Source organism: Carassius auratus, chromosome 24 (genome assembly GCF_003368295.1).
Source record: "Carassius auratus strain Wakin chromosome 24, ASM336829v1, whole genome shotgun sequence".
Lineage (NCBI taxonomy): Eukaryota > Metazoa > Chordata > Actinopteri > Cypriniformes > Cyprinidae > Carassius > Carassius auratus.
This window is the reverse complement of record NC_039266.1, coordinates 14,086,635-14,105,454: the sequence shown is the minus strand read 5'-3', so window position 1 is coordinate 14,105,454 and position 18,820 is coordinate 14,086,635. Positions and strand designations below refer to the sequence as shown.

Sequence of the window (18,820 nt, the reverse complement as noted above, 5' to 3'; positions counted from 1 at the left end):
AGCAGAATAAAGGACAGGTTGATTATTGCTGTTTAGCGTTTGTATTAATCTATGATGTGTCCCTGTTTGCCTACAGGGACATAAAAAAATTAATTAAAAGTGATACGTGGACCAAGGTGTCTGAGATTGTTCATTTTAAGTGAAGGATCCTAATATTTCGTCCACAACAATATTTAATGAGATTATAACTCCTTGTGGTTAGTCTGCACGAGATCAACAAGCTTGTTTGCTTTGCGGCCGCTTTAAACACAAAATAAGCATTCGATCTACGTTACAGCGTCTGAGCGCTCACAAATCTTTCTGCAGCATCGTGAGCAGAGCGGCAAGAGCGATTTTTGACGCTCTCGACGCCGGCGGTGTGAATGCACAGTTAGGCTTCGGCTATGGCTGTAGTGTTGTTGTGAAAGTAGGGGCGGAGCATAGAGACTATGCCGTTTCTCGTTTGTTACTCTAGAGTAGACCAATTCACTTTATTGAGGCATACTGCCCCCATCTGTTACGGAATGTGGAGTATGACTTGATTTTTTTTGCCAAACATTACAGATGGCACCTTTAAAGGAAATTGTAAACAGGTATAGAGATAAAAACTCTTTAATTTGCTTCATTGATGCATCTAAAGCTTTTGATCGAATTAATCATGCAAAGTTATTTTTTAAAATGAGACAAAGAGGGGTGCCAGAATATATTGTGAGAATCCTGATTTATGTGTATGCCCACCAGATGATGCGAGTAAGACAGGGCGATAAAGTCTCTGCCCCTTTTGGGGTTAGTAGTAGTGTTGTGGGTTGTATTTGCTGTCTTATTGTCTTGGTTTTTGTTTGTTTTTTAATTTGGACCTCGAGTCTGTAATAAAAGATTGATTGAATACATAGGTAATCTTTCACCTAGATATCACAATATAGAGACTGTGTCTGTATTCAGAACAAGAAAATACAAAAATATCCAAACCAGTTTAAGAGTAACGATTTAATTTTAACAATTTAAACAACAACAACAACAACAACAACAAAAAAAAAAACTTTTGTAATACGGAAAAACTAATGATCATAACATTTCTTGGTGCCGATGCAAGATGGCGACCTCTGTGACGTGCTCTGCAGTTGTTTTTGTAAGTTGTTCCTGCCTTTATTTATATTCCTGACATCAGTATCACCAGAGATGAATTGCTGGACATTCAGCACCACACATCACCCAATATACTACCGGTTTTCGACTATTATAAAGGATTTTTCACACTCTGCTGCTCTTGGTTAAACGACACCATTCCAGACAGCGTGCTCCATCTGCTGGGCTTTCAGCTATTCAGAGCGGACCACAATGCAGAATCATCAGGGAATTTGTGCAGGGACTGGGCATGCTTTTACATCAATGAAAGTTGGTGTACAGATGTAACAGTGTTAAAGAAGATGTGCTGTTCAGATCTAGAAACACTCTTTATTAACTGCAAACCGTTCTATTTGCCGCGGGAGTTTCACTCGTTCATTCTCGTGAATGTTTACATTCCTCCACAAGCCCACATGAAACAGAAAATCTCTGATCAGATCACAGAGATAGAACGACAACACCTGTACTCTGTTTTAAACATTCTTGGGGACTTTATTAAAGTAAATCTCTCCTTTGAACTGCCTAAATACAGACAGCACATCACATGCCCCACCAGAGACAGTTATATATTGAATTACTGTTACACCACAACAAAGGATGCATATCACTCTCTTCCACTGCAGCTTTGCGGTGCTCTGATAACGGTTTGGTTCATCTTATACTGACATACAGGCAGAAACTTAAATCAGCTAAACCTCTATTAAGGACTGCAAAAAGATGGACTAAGAAGCAGAGCAGGATTTACAAGCATGTTTTGACCTCACTGATTGGTGTGATTTTGAAGCTGCATCCACCGATCTGGACAAGCTCACAGGGACTGTAAAATCTTATATCAGTTTCTGTGAAGACATGTGCATTCCAAGACTCATCTTACTTACAAAAATGACAAACCATGGTTCACTGCAAAACTCAGACAGCTCCGTCAGGCCAAAGAAGATGCTTACAGGAATGGGGGCAATGTCTTGTATGAACAGGCTAAATACACACTGGAAAAGGAGATCAGAGTGGCAATGAGGCATTATTCTGAAGAAATAAGGACTTACTTTACTTCCAGTGACTGGAAAAGTCTGAAGGAGATCACCAACTACAAGACACCATCCCCCAGCACTGTGAAGAATCAACAACTGGCAGACGATCTGAATGAGTTTTACTGCAAGTTTGAAAAAACACCCGTCCTGAACACTTATCCACAAAACCATTCACACCTCCTGCAACCCCCCTCTCCCCCACACCTGCAATTCAGATCAGAAAGGATGAGGTGTGCCAGGTCTTCCTGAAGCAGAAAAAAACCCCAAAAAACAGCAGGCCCAGATTGTGTTACACCAGCATGTCTGAAATCCTGTGCTGACCAGCTGGCCCCCATCTTCACAGAGATCTTCAACAGATCACTAGAGCTGTGCGATGTCCCTTCATGCTTCAAACCCTCCACCATCATCCCCATCTCAAAGAAATCTAAAATTACAGAACTAAATGACTACAGGCCTGTGGTCATGTAGTCTTTTGAAAAACTGGTGCTGGCATCCCTGAAGGACATTACTGGACATTACGGGATCCTCTTCAGTTTGCCTACAGAGCAAACAGGTCTGTGGATGATGCAGTAAACATTGGAATGCATTATGTTCTGCAACATTTTGACAGACCGGGGACTTATGTGAGGATCCTGTTTGTGGTCTTCAGCTCAGCATTTAACACGATCATTCCAAACCTCCTCCTTCCCAAACTAACTCAGCCCTCCATGCCCACTTCCATCTGTCAGTGGATCAACAGCTACTGGCTGTCTGGTACAATCTTAACAACCTGGAACTCAACACACTCAAAAGAGTGGAGGTGATCATGGACTTCAGGAGAAATCCCTTTGCTCTCCCCCAACTCACCATCATGGACAGCACTGTGCCTGCAGTGGAGTCATTCAGGTTCTTGGGCACCATAATCTCTCAGGACCTGAATGGGACATTCACATTGACTCCATTGAGAAAAGGCCCAGCAGAGTTTGTATTTCCTTCGCCAACTGAGTAAGTTCAACATGCCACAGTAGCTGCTGAAACAGTTCTACTCTGCTATCATTGAATCCATCCTCTGCACTTCAGTAACTGTCTGGTTCAACTCAGCTATCTAATCTGACCTCAGAAGACTACAGAGGGTAGTCTGGACTGCTGAGCGAATCATTGGTACAACCCTCCCTTCTATTTAAGAACAGTACTTATCCAGAGTGAGCAAAAAGGCTGGCAAAATCACTCTGGACCCCTCACATCCAACACACTTCCTCTTTGAACTGTTGCCATCTGGTCAACGCTACATAGCTCTGAGCACCAGAATGGCCAGATACAGGTTTCTTCCCCCAGGCAATCCATCTCATGAACACTTGACAATAACTTTGAAACACACCACACTATTTATTCACTCTTACACGTATTTAGCTTAGTCTACACTTCAAAATTGCACATAATATACCTGTACATACAAAACTGTCTATTGTAATATACCTGCACATACAATTATACATTTGTATATTGTCATTCCTTGTTATATTTTTAAATCTTTTATTATCTGTGTTCTTGTTCTGTCGCTGTCATTTTGTTGCACTGCGGAAGCTTCTGTCATGAAAACTAATTTCTCTTATGTGTAAACATACCTGGCAATAAAGCTCATTCTGATTCTGATTATAAAGCTTGCATAATTGAATATCAGGTCTCTTTCTATGAACACACTTTTTGTTAATAATATGATCACTGATCATAACCTAGATGTGCTCTGTTTGACAGAAACCTGGCTAAAACAAGATGATTACATCATTTTAAATGAGTCTACCCCCCAAGATAACTTTTATAAATATGAGCTGTGACCAAAAGGTAAAGGGGGAGGTGTGGCTACAGTTTATATTATCCGCCTAGGGGGAACTATGTACACCGCTGCCTTGGGGGAACTGTAAGCGGACGCCGCCACCCGAGAGGGTAATGAGTGGACGCCGCCGTCTGTGGAGCTTTCGGAGCGGCAACGACAGAAAGACAGAAGACTGTGACACAGCAGGCATTGACATTTCCCAACAGCACAGCAGTAATGACTTTATGAACTATTTTACTTCCAAGATCGATACTATTAGAGATAAAATTGTACCCATTCATCCATCAGCTTCAGTATCACTTCAGATAGTGAGCTATAGATCCCTTGAGGAACAATTCCACTCATTCTCTACTATAGGAGAGGAAGAATTGTATAAACTTGTTAAATCATCTAAAGCAACAACATGTTAGACCCATTCCAACTAAGCCCCTAAAAGAGGTACTTCAAGAAGTCATTGATCCTCTTCTGACTATTATTAATTCATCATTGTCATTAGGATATGTACTCAAAACCTTCAAACTGGCTGTTATTAAGCCTCTCATTAAAAAAACACAACTTGACCCCAAAAAACTAGTTAATTACAGACCTTTAATTACAGATCTTTTATCTCCCTTTTCTGTCCAAGATACTAGAAAAGGTTATATTCTCACAATTATATTCCTTCCTAGAGAAAAATGGTATCTGTGAGGATTTCCAGTCAGGATTTAGATCATATCATAGTACTGAGACTGCTCTCATTAGAGTTACAAAAGATCTGCTCTTATCATGTGATCATGATTGTATCTCTCTATTCGTGCTACTGGATCTTAGCGCTGCGTATGATACTATTGACCTTTTTCTTTTTTTTTTTTTTTGGTTTTAGTGGAAGTGCATTAGCATGGTTCAAACAGATCGCCATCAATTTGTAGCAATGAATGAAAAGGTATCATATCGATCATTATGTGCAGTATGCAGTATGGAGTAACTCAAGGCTCAGAACAAGGGCCATTACTTTTTACTCTTTAAAAGTGGAAAGTGAAAGTGAAGTGACATTCAGCCAAGTATGGTGACCCATACTCAGAATTTGTGCTCTGCATTTAACCCATCCGAAATGCACACACACAGAGCAGTGAACACACACACACACACACACACACCCAGAGCAGTGGGCAGCCATTTATGCTGCGGCGCCCGGGGAGCAGTTGGGGGTTCGATGCCTTGCTCAAGGACACCTAAGTCGTGGTATTGAAGGTGGAGAGAGAGCTGTTCATGCACTCCCCCCACCCACAATTCCGTCCGGAATAGAACCCACAACCCTTCAATTGGGAGTCCAACCCTCTAACCATTAGGCCACGACTTCCCATGTTTCCCACGGGGGATATCTTCAGGAAACACAGTGTTAGCTTTCACTGTAATGCTGATGACACTCAGCTCTATATATCTTCATGGACCGGCCTACCAATTTGAAAAACGTAATGCATAGATTACTGCTAAATTCTAAAAAAATAATAATAATTAATTAAAGGAGTTAATTATCTGACCTAAAACTTGATAGCTTCTCTTTCAATTCTTCGTCATCAGTTAGGAACCTAGGTGTGCTATTTGATAGCAATCTTTCCTTTGAAAGCCACATTTATAACATTTGTAAAACTGCATTTTTTTTGCATCTCAAAATATATATCTAAATTATGACCTATGATCTCATTGTTGCCTGAAAAACTAAATTTCAAGACACAATAACAGTAATATTTAGAAAATTGTGCTGGTTTTTGGGCAATGATGTTTCACAAGTCCACAAGAACAGACGAGAACGCATACTAAAAAAATAGCTATTGTCTGTGTGAAAATAAAAAAAATATGAAATACTCCCTAATATATATATTTTTTTCTGCAATCTAATGTAAATAAGCCCAACACTCATGTACAGCAGACAGAGCAAATGAGTGAAAGAGAAGCTTTTTTGGTTCGCTATTTTGCTAACAACTTCTGACAGTGGAAACAGAAATAATTTCATACCATAATGTACTGTACAGAACTGTACCACTCAGTGGAAACGAGCTATAACATTGTTCGGGAGGCAGACACACTCTGACAGTATAAATCTAGATTAAATCTTTAACCTGGTTTACACATAACACACTAACAGTTATTATATTCAAATTTGCTAAATGATTTTAAGGCAACATTAATTAGGACAACCGGAACTGGGAACACTTCTATTAACACACAATGTACTTGCTACATCATTAGAAGTAAGGTAGCTATGCTAATATTAGTCTGTTTCTTTATTATTCTGGGATCACCATAGCAACCAGATCCAGTCTGTATCCAGATCAGATGGTCACTGCAGTCATCCAGATGGTGAATCAGCACCTAGAGATGATCTTGACACCCTTGAATGTCAGTGGAGACCAGAACAACTAGATGAGCCCCAGAGACCGATCCCCAATGAAGACCTTTTCTCCTAGACAGCCACCAGGACAAGACCACAGGGACCAGATGAGTCCTCTGCACAATGTGACTGTGCTGCAGCCTGGAATAGAACTGCTGGTTTCGTCTGGCCAGAGGAGAACTGTGACGATCGCGACCAGTGAAACACAGGGAGAGAGAGAGATCCAATTGCAAGTATGTTTATTGGGATAATCCAAATCGTGGTCGAATAAGCCAAGGTCAAAACCAAACAAGCAGTCCAAACAAACAAACAAACAAATAAACAAAAAGAGGGAACAGGTAAGGGAAAGGAACGGGAACTCGGAGGAACAAGAAGGCAAGGATGAATGTCAGAAGACGAGAAGGCTGGCAACACGAAAGGTAAGGACTCCATACAAACAACAGGAAAAGACTGGTATTTATAGGGAGGCTAATGACAATAAAGTGACTGCACCTGGTGCAATTAACAGGAGTGCAATTACTGTGATGACAGGATAAGACTAGAGGAATTCTAGTGCCTACGGTGAAGTGCCTAAGGGGAAGTGAGCCCACTAGTGGACACCCAGGGAAACAGAGACTAGACAGCGTGACAAGAACTGGCTGAGTCTGGTTTCTCCCAAGGTTTTTTTCTCCATTCTGTCACCAGTGGAGTTTTGGTTCTTTGCCGCTGTCACCTCTGGCTTGCTTAGTTGGGGACATTTAATATCCTGTAATATCGTTGACTTGATTGCACAGACACTATTTAAACTGAACTGAGCTGGATAATGACATCACTGAATTCAATGATGAACTGAAAATTGAGTGTTTACTTTTGTAATTTTACATTATTCACACTCAACTTAATTAACACTGTAAAGTGCTTTGACACAGTCTGTAATGTTAAAGGGGGGGTGAAATGCTATTTCATGCATACTGAGTTTTTTACACTGTTAAAGAGTTGGATTCCCATGCTAAACATGGAGAAAGTTTCAAAAATTAAGTTGTACGTTTGAAGGAGTATTTCTGTTCCAAAAATACTCCTTCCGGTTTGTCACAAGTTTCGGAAAGTTTTTTTTCGAGTATGGCTCTGTGTGACATAGATGGAGCGGAATTTCCTTATATGGATCCTGAGGGCACGTCTGCCGGAAGAGCGCGCGCTCCCGTATAGCAGAGCACTCAGAGCACAACAGGCATTCACTGATCAGAGCGAGAGCGTCGTGAAAAGTCACAAAAGGAGTGTATTTTTGGTTGCCAGGTCAAGACAACCCTGCACAGATTACTCCCATGCCGAGACCCGGGTTCGAGCCCCGCTCGGAGCGAGTCATTGCTGCTGCTGCTCTCGTTCAGTTTCAGCCTCTGGATCTGATTCTGGATCATAAATATACGCTGAATCTGACTGTTAGCCATGGTTAGTTTTGGATGATGGTTTTTTCCTCACGGTAATGTCACAGCTTCCAAACGCTCTCAACTCAAAAGCCTACTGGCGCTCGTGATTCTTTAGCTCCGCCCACACATCACGCCTCCAGTGGCTCGTGTTTTTCCGGGATAAATCGGTACAGACTATCTTTCTCTTATGAATATAATAAAACTAAAGACTTTTTGGAGTTATGAAGGATGCAGTACTACTCAATAGGTACTCAAGATTAACAGGATATTGAGTGAAAACGAGCATTTCACCCCCCCCCCCCTTTAAAAGTACTATACAACGAAGGGCTCTTTTGGACTACAGCATTGTTTTCAGGGGTATTGTGATGTCACAAAGTGGCCCATTAGAATATCATTCAAATAAATCCCGCCTTCGGAAATGTGAATGGTTGATTGGCAGGGAGGGTCAAGATTATGCTTAGAAAGCTTGGCTGAGTGCATCAGACAAGACGAAGACGAAGTGCTGCTGTAGCATCAAGTTTTTGCAAGTTATTACACATGCACCTGAATAATGATGTATGTAAATATGTATATTACAATTATGAAAATGTTTTTATAATAAACTGCTGACAGTACAATACTGGGCAATGATGTAATCTGCAGAATTTACTCTTCAATCATGAGACTACAATGTTTCCATTATATTGAGTGCGGTTGTTTTTATATCGTTGTATTTCTCAAGGAAAATTGGATGTCATTTTAATTTTATCCTGCATGTAATGTCATGCAGCATTTGTGAGCAGAGCGCTGCTTTGTGTACAGTGGTTACCAGGGAAACCTCGATCTCTACCACTCCAACAGCATCTACTGCTACAGCATATATATATATATATATATATATATATGCTGCCACAAATATAAGTCTAAGTCTGTGGGAAACACTGGACTATTCTATAGATAAATGTATCTGTATAACAGTTTTACTGAGATTCTTGTTATAATGTTAGAATTAAAGAACAATTAACACAATACATATGCACTTATCTGTACATAGTAAATGCAGTTATTTTTAAGTGGCTGTTGACATCCTATCTCAAATGTGATTTATGCCAAAAATTTAAATTAAATAAATCCAATAACATTACCTGTCTAATATGTCTTACAGTATTTTGTGTGGGGGGAGGGTGGTAACTATAGCAGAGAAGAAGGAACTTGCTGCTTTGGCAAGAGGTGTAGCAGCACTGAAACACCATCTAAGCTGTTCACTAATCACAACGCAAATAGTGATGGCCGATTCGTGAACGAATCGTTCAGTTTAACCGGTTCTTCTTAGTGAAACGGTTGAACCAGTTCACCAAATCGAACTGAATCGTTTGAAACGGTTCACGTCTCCAATAAGCATTAATCCACACATTACTTAAGCTGTTAACTTTTTTAACGTGACTGACACTCCCTCTGAGTCAGAATAAACCAATATCCCAGGGTAATCCATTTACTCAAACAGTACACTGAATGAAATGTTGTGAAGACCGAACTGAAGATGAACACTGAGCCGAGCCAGATAATGAACGAACACGAGTCAAGAATCAGTTGCTTCGGTTTTCGGATCACCAGTACACTCAACCGAGAATTGTTTATGTCGGACGCGTCTGATTTGAGAACCGATGAGCTGATTCTCGTTCTCGAGTCAAGAACCGGTTGCTTCGGTTTTCGGATCACCAGTACACTCAACCGAGAATCGTTTCTGTCGGACACATCTGAATTGAGAACCGATGAACTGATGATACTGCGCATGCGTGTAATTTTGTAAGTATTTTGTTAAACATCGGAAAGTGTTATAAAATAACTATTTTATTTTGATTTTTTTTTTTAGATGAATGTTTCCAATCTGTATATTGTATATAATGTATAGGCCAAATGGGTTTTCAGGGAAGTTGGACAATAATTAAGACTCTAAGACTCTTATGTTTAATAGGAATAAGGGGTGATTTATGAGATATCTGTACTGTATTTATAGTTAATGAGAACACATTCACAAATTGAGTTTGTAGTAAACAGAAAATGAACACGAGTAGAGCAGCTGATGAAACTGAACTGCAGCACGTGCCGGTTAGAGCAATTCTCGTTCTCAAGTCAAGAACCGGTTGCATCGGTTTTCGGATCATCAGTACACTCAACCGAGAATCGTTTCTGTCGGACGCGTCCGAATTGAGAACCGATGAACTGATGATACTGCGCATGCGCGATTCAGCGTGAAGCCAACTGACTCACAGCATGTCTGAACCGAAGTGATTCTTTTGGTGATTGATTCTAATTCTGTACTAATGTTATGATCGCGGGTATTTCGAGGGCTTGGATGAAGGGCAATCTGGCGAAACGTAAGTTCATTTAATAACAAATACATCGCAATGTATTATTTTTAGTAAGTGGATCATGGTTTCTGCGCTGATGACACCTAAATTATTTACTTTATATCTTCAAGACTTAAATTCTCATATGCACATTATTGCTGTTACTGTATTTAGGTGTTGTTGCAAAATTAAAATGTAAACTTTTCATGATTATAAGGTTTTTAACTGACTAAAGTTATGATTACTGACTTTATATATTTGAATGTTTAATAGATGTGACACCATTACGTCATCGCCAATGACGTCATTACATCGAGCGTAAAAGAACCGCTGAACCATTTTTTTCAGCCGGTTTATTGAAACGAACCGTCCGAAAGAACCGGTTAACGGAAAAGAATCAAACTTTCCATCACTATAACGCAATGGGACAGCTAACCAATCACATCACATTTTGTTTTTCAGAAGGTGGGCCTTCATTAAACCCAGAACTAATTGAGCCATTTGTGCCAGGCTGGGGAGAAAGGTATTGTAATAATGTAAATTATGTGAACAATAATGTGTTTTTCGAACAACCAAGCATGAGAGCATGTTCTAGTACACCTCCAAAACTAAATCAAGACTTTGTAAAAGAACATAATAGGACTCCTTTATTTATGTCCAAGAAAAGTCCTGGTTAACCAACCAAACTCCATATGTTAATTTCATACGGTTATCCAGAATACAAAGTTTATTCTGGTTATGTTCATGTCTGACAGCAGATATTTACAGTTCAACTCTCAGAGAAGGGAAGCAGTGTGTTACACCCAGGACTATCCATCCAATATATCAGTCTCAAACACAACCTTCATCATCATTTTAGGAAGCCCTTGACAAGTTCTTTGTTCTGCCAGCAGTGGCTTGCTATGCTCCACCAAGGGCAATGAAGTGGGAATATTCTCTAATATGGTGTGCACATGTGGAGCTGACCAGACAGGATGCAAGCTGTGACAGAAGTTTGAATGTGTCTGTTTGGTGGGATATCATCAGTCCCTCCTCATATGGGTAGGTCTGGACTATGGTGTGAGGAATCAATGAGACTTGAAAAGGATTACAGGCTTCAGGAAACTTGGTAGATCTTTATCCAACAAGGAATGCAGAGGACTGAAACTGTAGTCCCACACAGCTGATCAAGCTAAAGGTGTGAGCCAGTTTGCTTTTGAGTGGGGACAGTACTTCACACAGAGAAGTTGTAGACCAGCACTAAGTAGGCTTAGGAGAGCAACCTCTATGCAGTAATGACACTCGTTGGCTTGAATGTCAAGGACAAGGGTGCTTCAAAGAGCTGAACTCCCAAAACTTTTAGGAATCTGTGAAAAAGGCACAATGTTTTAAGACTGTAAGGACAGCCAAGACTGCACTGGGGAACATAAATAAACCTATTGTTCAGTAGAGTTTGCTAAGCAAAGGAAATGGCTTAGCTGGTGGAACAATCATGTGTATATCCAAGATTTTAAAACATTGCAAAACAGTAAGATTTTGTCCCTCCCTACTCGCCTTATTCAAAACATTTGCATTCCATCTTAAAAGTTCATATAAAAGGAAAACATTAATTTCAGCAAGCTTTAATTCCCATAATGGGACATGGCTCTTACTGACAAAGAGCACATCTGTTTAAGAAAAAACAAACAAGTAGGAGAGATGACGAAGAGAAAGAAAAGAAAGGATCTTCCACTTTCTCAAGAGAGATAAGAAGTGCAATGCCAGCAAGTGCCTCTCTGTTACTGTGGCCCGATGACCTGCTAATCAGCAGACAATATAAACAGATGTCTCAATCCTAGCCACATTTCACACTTCCACACATTTAGCGCTCTTTCCTTCATTAATCCATCTTTCAATACCGCTGTCTTATCCGTACTGTGTATTAGCATGGTGCTAAGCGGAACTATGATACTCTTATCCAGTGTTTTTGTTAGAAAAGAGGATAAGGCTCAGGAACGACGGCTAATGCTAATGCTTCATCTAATGCTCACAAAGAGACCTATTTATCCCGTGCACTCTTTATGCTAATCTTGCCAGGCCTTTATGCACTTATGCAGTGGGTGTGTGGAGTTTTTGCAAATTTAGTGTTAGCGCCTTAACTCGTCAAAGCAGTAGATAGGATATTTGTGTGACTTTCTCAGAGGTTCTTGCTGTATATACTGTACCTTCCCCCTCCTCTGGCACTTGTCATTTCATGCTTTGCTCCTGACAGCCACTCCCAGGGTGCCGGGCTGTGTGTTGCCACGGTGACCAGGTGTGCAGAGGCAGCAAGTGGAGACTCATTTAGGCGCATTAGGCCTTGACACGTGCCATAGGAAGAGTAATCATGCCTTACCTGCCTCTAGTACTAGTGCATACACAGCACAAAGAGCCCAACTTGCTCTCCATCACATAATCACACACACAAACGTGGGATCACACTTAAACTATCGCACACCTGGGACACATACAAGCTGATGGATCTCCAAAGTGAAATAGAAAGGCAGGGAAGCTCTGTCGCACATGAGAGTGTGTATGGGGGTCAAGGTTTTTTACACCTTAAAGCCTATGGAAGTGAGTGAATGGTGCCAGCGTGGGTTTTAAAGAGCTGAGGGGTGATGGGGCTCAGGAGGGTTAGTTAAGGGGTCTTGGCATCTCATAATCCCCTCTGGTGAGGAGTGTACACAACATCTATGATCCACAAAGTACACTGAGCCCTTTATTCACTCATAACACTATTTTAAATATTTTTCTCAATCTGGACAAAATGGTTTAAAAATGAGGGTTGTACAAGACAATTAAATAATTTAACGATATCTCTTATTCTCTTATTGTGTGTGTGTGTGTGTGTGTGTGTGTGTGTGTGATTGAGTAATGGCATTTGCTAATTATGAGGTTGTGGGTAGTTTACAAGAATTTAAAAACAAGTTCACCTCCTGTTCTCTAAGGCAGCAATAGCAAATATGTGCTATGTGAGATGGGGAGAGGGCCTCCAACTCATTCTAGAATTCATTCCATCATCAACTTTCTCCACTCCACAGTTCATTGCCACCCTGGTGATCCCCCATTCAGGAAGAATGGACCAACTAAGGGGCCCCTTTGACTTCTCATACAATTTACAATGTCAGCCTTCTCCACCTGACCTCTGAACCCCACCACCCTTTCACCTCGCACCCTCTGCCCCAGCCTCCCCCTATAGACTTCAGCCACCCGGAACACCCCTCTTTCACTTTTGTTCTTTCTTGCATTGCTCCATCTTTCTCTCACTCCCCCACATTATAACTCTCTATTTTCTCTTCATGTCACTCTTAAAGGAAAACGGCACCATTTTTCCATATTGCACTATGTTCTTTCCTCAGCTAAGATGAGTTGATATGAACCTTTCCTGTCTCAATGCATGCACTCAATCACGGTAGACTGTAAAATTCCACCTCTCCCTCTAACTTCCGTCAATACAACCAATGTGAGGAGTTTTCAGGAGTGATGATATTACTGCGCTGAGGTTGAAGTACTGCGATGGAAGTGTTTGGTGGCTTCTAAATTCATCCTTGTTTGGATCCTAAGCAATGAATGGTGCTAAACTAAATGCTGGCATCGTGGTGCCGCATACTACAGCGATTAAGTGCACACACTGAGAAGGGTACGTATCAACTCGTCTAAGTTGAGGGAATAACAGTGGTGTTTTCCTTTTTAAAAAACTCCTATTTCTCTGGGTTTTTCTGTACAAATAAAGTGGCAGATTTGCTGAGGTGTTCACGCTTTTGTTAGTCAATATGTTAGGGGTCTGATGGGTTCGTTTGTCTTCCTTTGTGCATTAAGATGGACAGACCAAAACTAGACCAACAAAAAGCAGGGCTGCTAATGAAAAGGTCTAAACCGTGATACAGTAAATGGTTTTGCGAGATAGAAGGTCAGGGCATTTCATTAAGTACTATAGATAAAAACTACACCATCAAACACAATTCAAAGCAAATTTATTGAAACTAAAAAAGCCATCACACTGAACCCTCATCCAGAGGTGATGGTCAGGCAATGGTGGTTTACAAAATTAACCTCTTAAAAGGCTTTGACGAGCCTCATCTGTCTCTCTCTGCCTTTATTTATCTCCTTTACTTTATCCTGTCCACTTACATGTTCTCTTGAACAAGGAGGGGGAGTTTGACCGCTTTCCTCTCTGTGGCATTTTGATCATGTTGCTGATGATTGAGAGTTGTGTGCTTACACTCTGTCCCTAATGAGGGAATTGGGGAGCAGAGAAGATCGGCCCCCATACTAACTTCCCCACTCAAAAAAATATATATAATAATTTAAAGGCAAGCAAGAGCGAATGAGAAAAAATGTGCAACTATTGTGTCAACTGTCAGGCCCAATCAATCCATTAGCAGCTTTGCCTTTTGCCTCACATAGGGAACATTTTAGCATGCTAGCTCTTCACTAAACATTCGTCCTTGAGTTTTATGGACCAACAATATCTAGTCTATCAGGACGTGGTGTTAATGGTAACTGTCTTAGGCAAAACATAACTTCTATGTGGCAACATAACTTCTATATGGATAGGTTTACCCAGAAAAATTAAGGTAAATAACAGAAGACTTTCAGTGAGTAACAAATAAAATTTCAGTTTGTTCCTCATACATATTTGCTGTATGCAAATTTCTTGGCACTTTCTATTTTTTGTTACACACACACACACACACACAGACGGACACACACACACACACAGACAGACAAACACAGACAGGACAATATCCTAAACGTAATTTTGTATTTCTATTTTTTTGAGTGGACTAGGAACCCTCTAGGATTTAAGAATGCGCCTAACATATTTATAGGATAAAAGAACAAGGATGTACAGTATAGATAAATTGGAACCAAAACATTAGTGAGTGGGTGTTTGTCCCAATATTGCCATAGGACATGACAAAGTAGTAACTCACTATAATGAGGGTCCAGGTATCCATTGCGAGGGTCCATGGCGAACAGTGTCCCCCGATAGGGCAGGGTGTGGTCTGCCAGGTGGAGCAGAGAGCTATAAAGCTCTTTCTTCACTAATGGAGGGCGGTCTTCTGTAGAAGTGGGTGGCTCTTCACTAAGTTTTCCTGATATGCCCAGAACCACAGCCTGCCCACTGATGGCATTACGCCTTTCACGACGATAGTGGGAAACTGAACTGTCATCCTCTAAATGAGAGAGAAATAAAAAGAAATAATATTAGTTAATTTTTATTACTTTTTTTTATTTTAATGATGTGTACAGATAGTACAGACCAAAAGTTTGGACACACCTTCACATTTAAAGAGTTTTCTTTATTTCCATGACTAAGAAAATTGTAGAGTCACACTGAAGGCATCAAGGGCTATTTGACCAAGAAGGAGAGTGATGGGGTGCTGCGCCAGATGACCTGGCCTCCACAGTCACCGGACCTGAACCCAATCGAGATGGTTTAGGGGTGAGCTGGACCACAGACAGTAGGAAAAAGGGCCAACAAGTGCTAAGCATCTCTCTGGGAACTCCTTCAAGACTGTTGGAAGACCATTTCAGGTTACTACCTCTTGAAGCTCATCAAGAGAATGCCAAGAGTGTGCAAAGCAGTAATTAAAGCAAAAGGTGGCTACTTTGAAGAACCTAGAATATGACATATTTTCAGTTGTTTCACACTTTTTTGTTATGTATATAATTCCATATATATCTCCACATGTGTTAATTCATAGTTTTGATGCTTTCAGTGTGAATCTACAATTTTCATAGTCATGAAAATAAAGAAAACTCTTTGAAACTTTTGGTCTGTATATATACATATATATATATATATATATATATATATATATATATATATATATATATATATATATATATATATTGTAATAATTCCACTTTCAATCTTTGAATTAATGTAGAAAAAACACAAAGACAGTATATATATTTTTATATTTGTTTAATGGCAACTTTTTTATGACTGAAGGCGAGTATCACTGATATCAATACTACCGATGTCCCAATATATATATTTTATTCTTCTTCTAACATTTAGCCGGCCAATCAACGAACAGAGGGTGGGCTGAGAGCCATGACGTAGATGCTAAGCGACGAATTTAGGATTGTAATTTAGGCAAGGGAATTTGAAAATGGACACGGAGACACGGGATGCAATTCACTCTGTTTTGGAGAATATTCCCGGCATTTGCCAACTGAAGCCTGAAGAAGAAGAGTTTGTTTATTTCACATTTTGAATGGAGGTAAAGTTTTGGCCTTACTCCCGAGTCCCAACAGGTTTTGGGAAAAGTTAAATGTATCAACTGTTACAATCGTTAGCGAGAAACTGGGGAGGCTAATGTACGACAAGGTGATAATTCTGATTGTGAACTTCCGTGTTCACTCCGGTATTTCGCTCGATGATTTTGTTTTCGCAGCATTCCTGTATTTACAGTGGAAGTTTGAGGCAGCTAAGGCAGCGAATAACACACCTCATAACCAAACATTATGTGATTGGCATACCTATGTGATTGGCATACCGGTAACCAATCTTTTTAAACTTCAGACAAGTTCAGACAAGGGTAAGTTTCATAAAATAAATAAATAAATAAACAACATTTTGATCAAAAGATTGAAAAAAGATTATGAATTGGATTCAGAATTATAATCAGAATGTAAATGGAATTGATCAACACCACCACAAAGCTTGACAGTCATTTTTACCTCTTCATCGGTTGACCTTTTATGCCATAACTTTTACACAGTTTTGATGCTGTTTTATGTCTGATGATCATGTGTTATTATTTGTGATAGTCTTTGTTATTTCTGTTTCTTCTTCACTTGGGTTTTGGAAATTCTGTACCGAAGTTGGTAGCACTTTATTTTACAGTCCTGTTCCTCATGTACATACTATGTACTTATTATAGTAATTACAATAACTATGTAACAACTAGGTACTACCCCTAAACCTAACCCTACCCCATGTAGTTACCTTGTATTACCAGAACTTTCTTAGATAAATACACTGTAAGTACACCATAAGTACATGTTAGTACACAAACTGTAAAATAAAGTGCAACCCCGAAGTTGTATAATGTGTGTATGAGCTTATTGACAGACTTTAGCCAATGCTAATATCTGTCACAGTTATATCAATACTAAACTTTTAGCTAATACTGTAATTGGAAAATTCATAAGACGGGTCAAACAGATAGACAGACGGAGGTAGTAAATGAGGAAATATGTGAATATGGAATCTGGTGACACTAAGTCTTCAGGTATTGAGGGAGGCAGTGTTTGTGGTAACGTGTGCTTTAGGGAGCTCTTTATGGGCTTTGTGTGCAAAGCCTCCTGGGCTTGGCCTCTTCCAGGCAAATGTGCAGGTTCACAGTTTCAGACTAGAGCAATGGAGTGTCTCTGTATCTGCTCTTGCCACATTCTGTGAAATAAAACAGGACAAAATTCAACATTACAGCAGCAGTGAGGCAAGGATTTCCCACAAGCTTTCTCCTTCTCTCTCTCTCTTTTTTCAAAGACAAAGAATTCCATTGAGAGGGCAGCTGAGTCTTTTCCCTGCATTCCAAACTGCCCATTAAATGGGCTCATGGGTAGTATCAACGCCCACAAGCTATCCACCTCTCTCTTTCTCCTTCCTTCTATCATTCTTTTAACACTGTTCCTGCCTCTCCTCTTCACACAAACAGAAAGAGATGTACGTTCCCTATTTCTCTTTATGCAAGTCATCTGTTCTGGCTGGTAAAGTTGGAATTGCAGCCCACAGGGACAAAGTCTCAAGTGGTAAAAAATGGGGCAGAGAGAAGTAAGTTTACAGGGCCTTGCAGAATTTACAGTGTTTAGCGCTTGATCTATGCTGAAGGCATATGACCCATTATCTGACCCTATCTAGGGCCTCTCAGCCTAGAAATGGGAGTTAAGCAACCCATAATTCAGTGCTCTGGGAAAGCACAAACCATACACATCTACTGCTGAGTAACATCACTTAATGCTTTTTAATCTTAAGGAATTCAGCTTATAACTGCAGCTGCAGGGGTCAATAATAAGGACACAAATAATGTTATTTAAAGGGACAGTGACAATATTTTCATTATTTGCTCACATTCATTTCATTTCAAACTCGCGTGACTTTCTTTCAGTGGAGCAGTAGAGATAATTCTCAAAGAATGGGGGGAGGGTAGGGTCACAGCTTTTAGGGTAACAGAGTTTATTGTACTCCATAAAAGTAGTCCATACATCATGTGCACTACATTCAAAGTTTTCTAAAGCTTTGGTATTCCCTAAAAATTTTGACAATGTTTGACTTCGTAAAATAAACACAAAAATGTTGTATATGCAATCATTTGTTTGACAAACAATTTAATAATTTAAATAATCTTATTCCACTAAAAAGAACCGTAAGTGCAATGGACAGGCTCAGTGGATATCACAGATGTCAATAAAGAATCTTTTTTTTTTTTTAAAGAGTAAACATACAGCACTGATTACGCAGCCACCCCCAACCCATCACAAGCTTCACTTCTCATCACAAAATACCAACATCCCCATATTAAGTCCAACATAACTGAAAGTTAAAAACAAATTTACTCCTTTTATTATTTGCCACAAAAACATAAACACTTAAACACTTAAAAGTCATAAACAGTTAATTTCCATATTAACACTCGAGAACAAGAATTACCCTGGCCAGATTCAGTTAGTGCCAACAATATAAACTACAGTGCACATCATTAAATTCAATAGACATAATTGTGTTGCTTAAGTGTATTATAAGGAATTAAATTCAA

General features: G+C 39.9%; 1 protein-coding gene across 5 annotated transcripts in view; it reads right to left on the bottom strand.

Moving 5' to 3' along the window:
* Positions 1-18,820, bottom strand: part of gli3 (GLI family zinc finger 3) — a 322,788-nt gene that overhangs the window by 188,308 nt on the left and 115,660 nt on the right. For 4 of the 5 annotated variants that reach the window (XM_026201154.1, XM_026201153.1, XM_026201155.1 and 1 more), the window contains one exon: positions 14,984-15,226. The exons of the other annotated variant lie outside the window; for it this stretch is intronic. In XM_026201154.1, the coding sequence (XP_026056939.1) occupies positions 14,984-15,226 (243 nt within the window). The remainder of the gene's footprint in view (positions 1-14,983; positions 15,227-18,820) is intronic. 5 annotated transcript variants of the gene reach the window in all.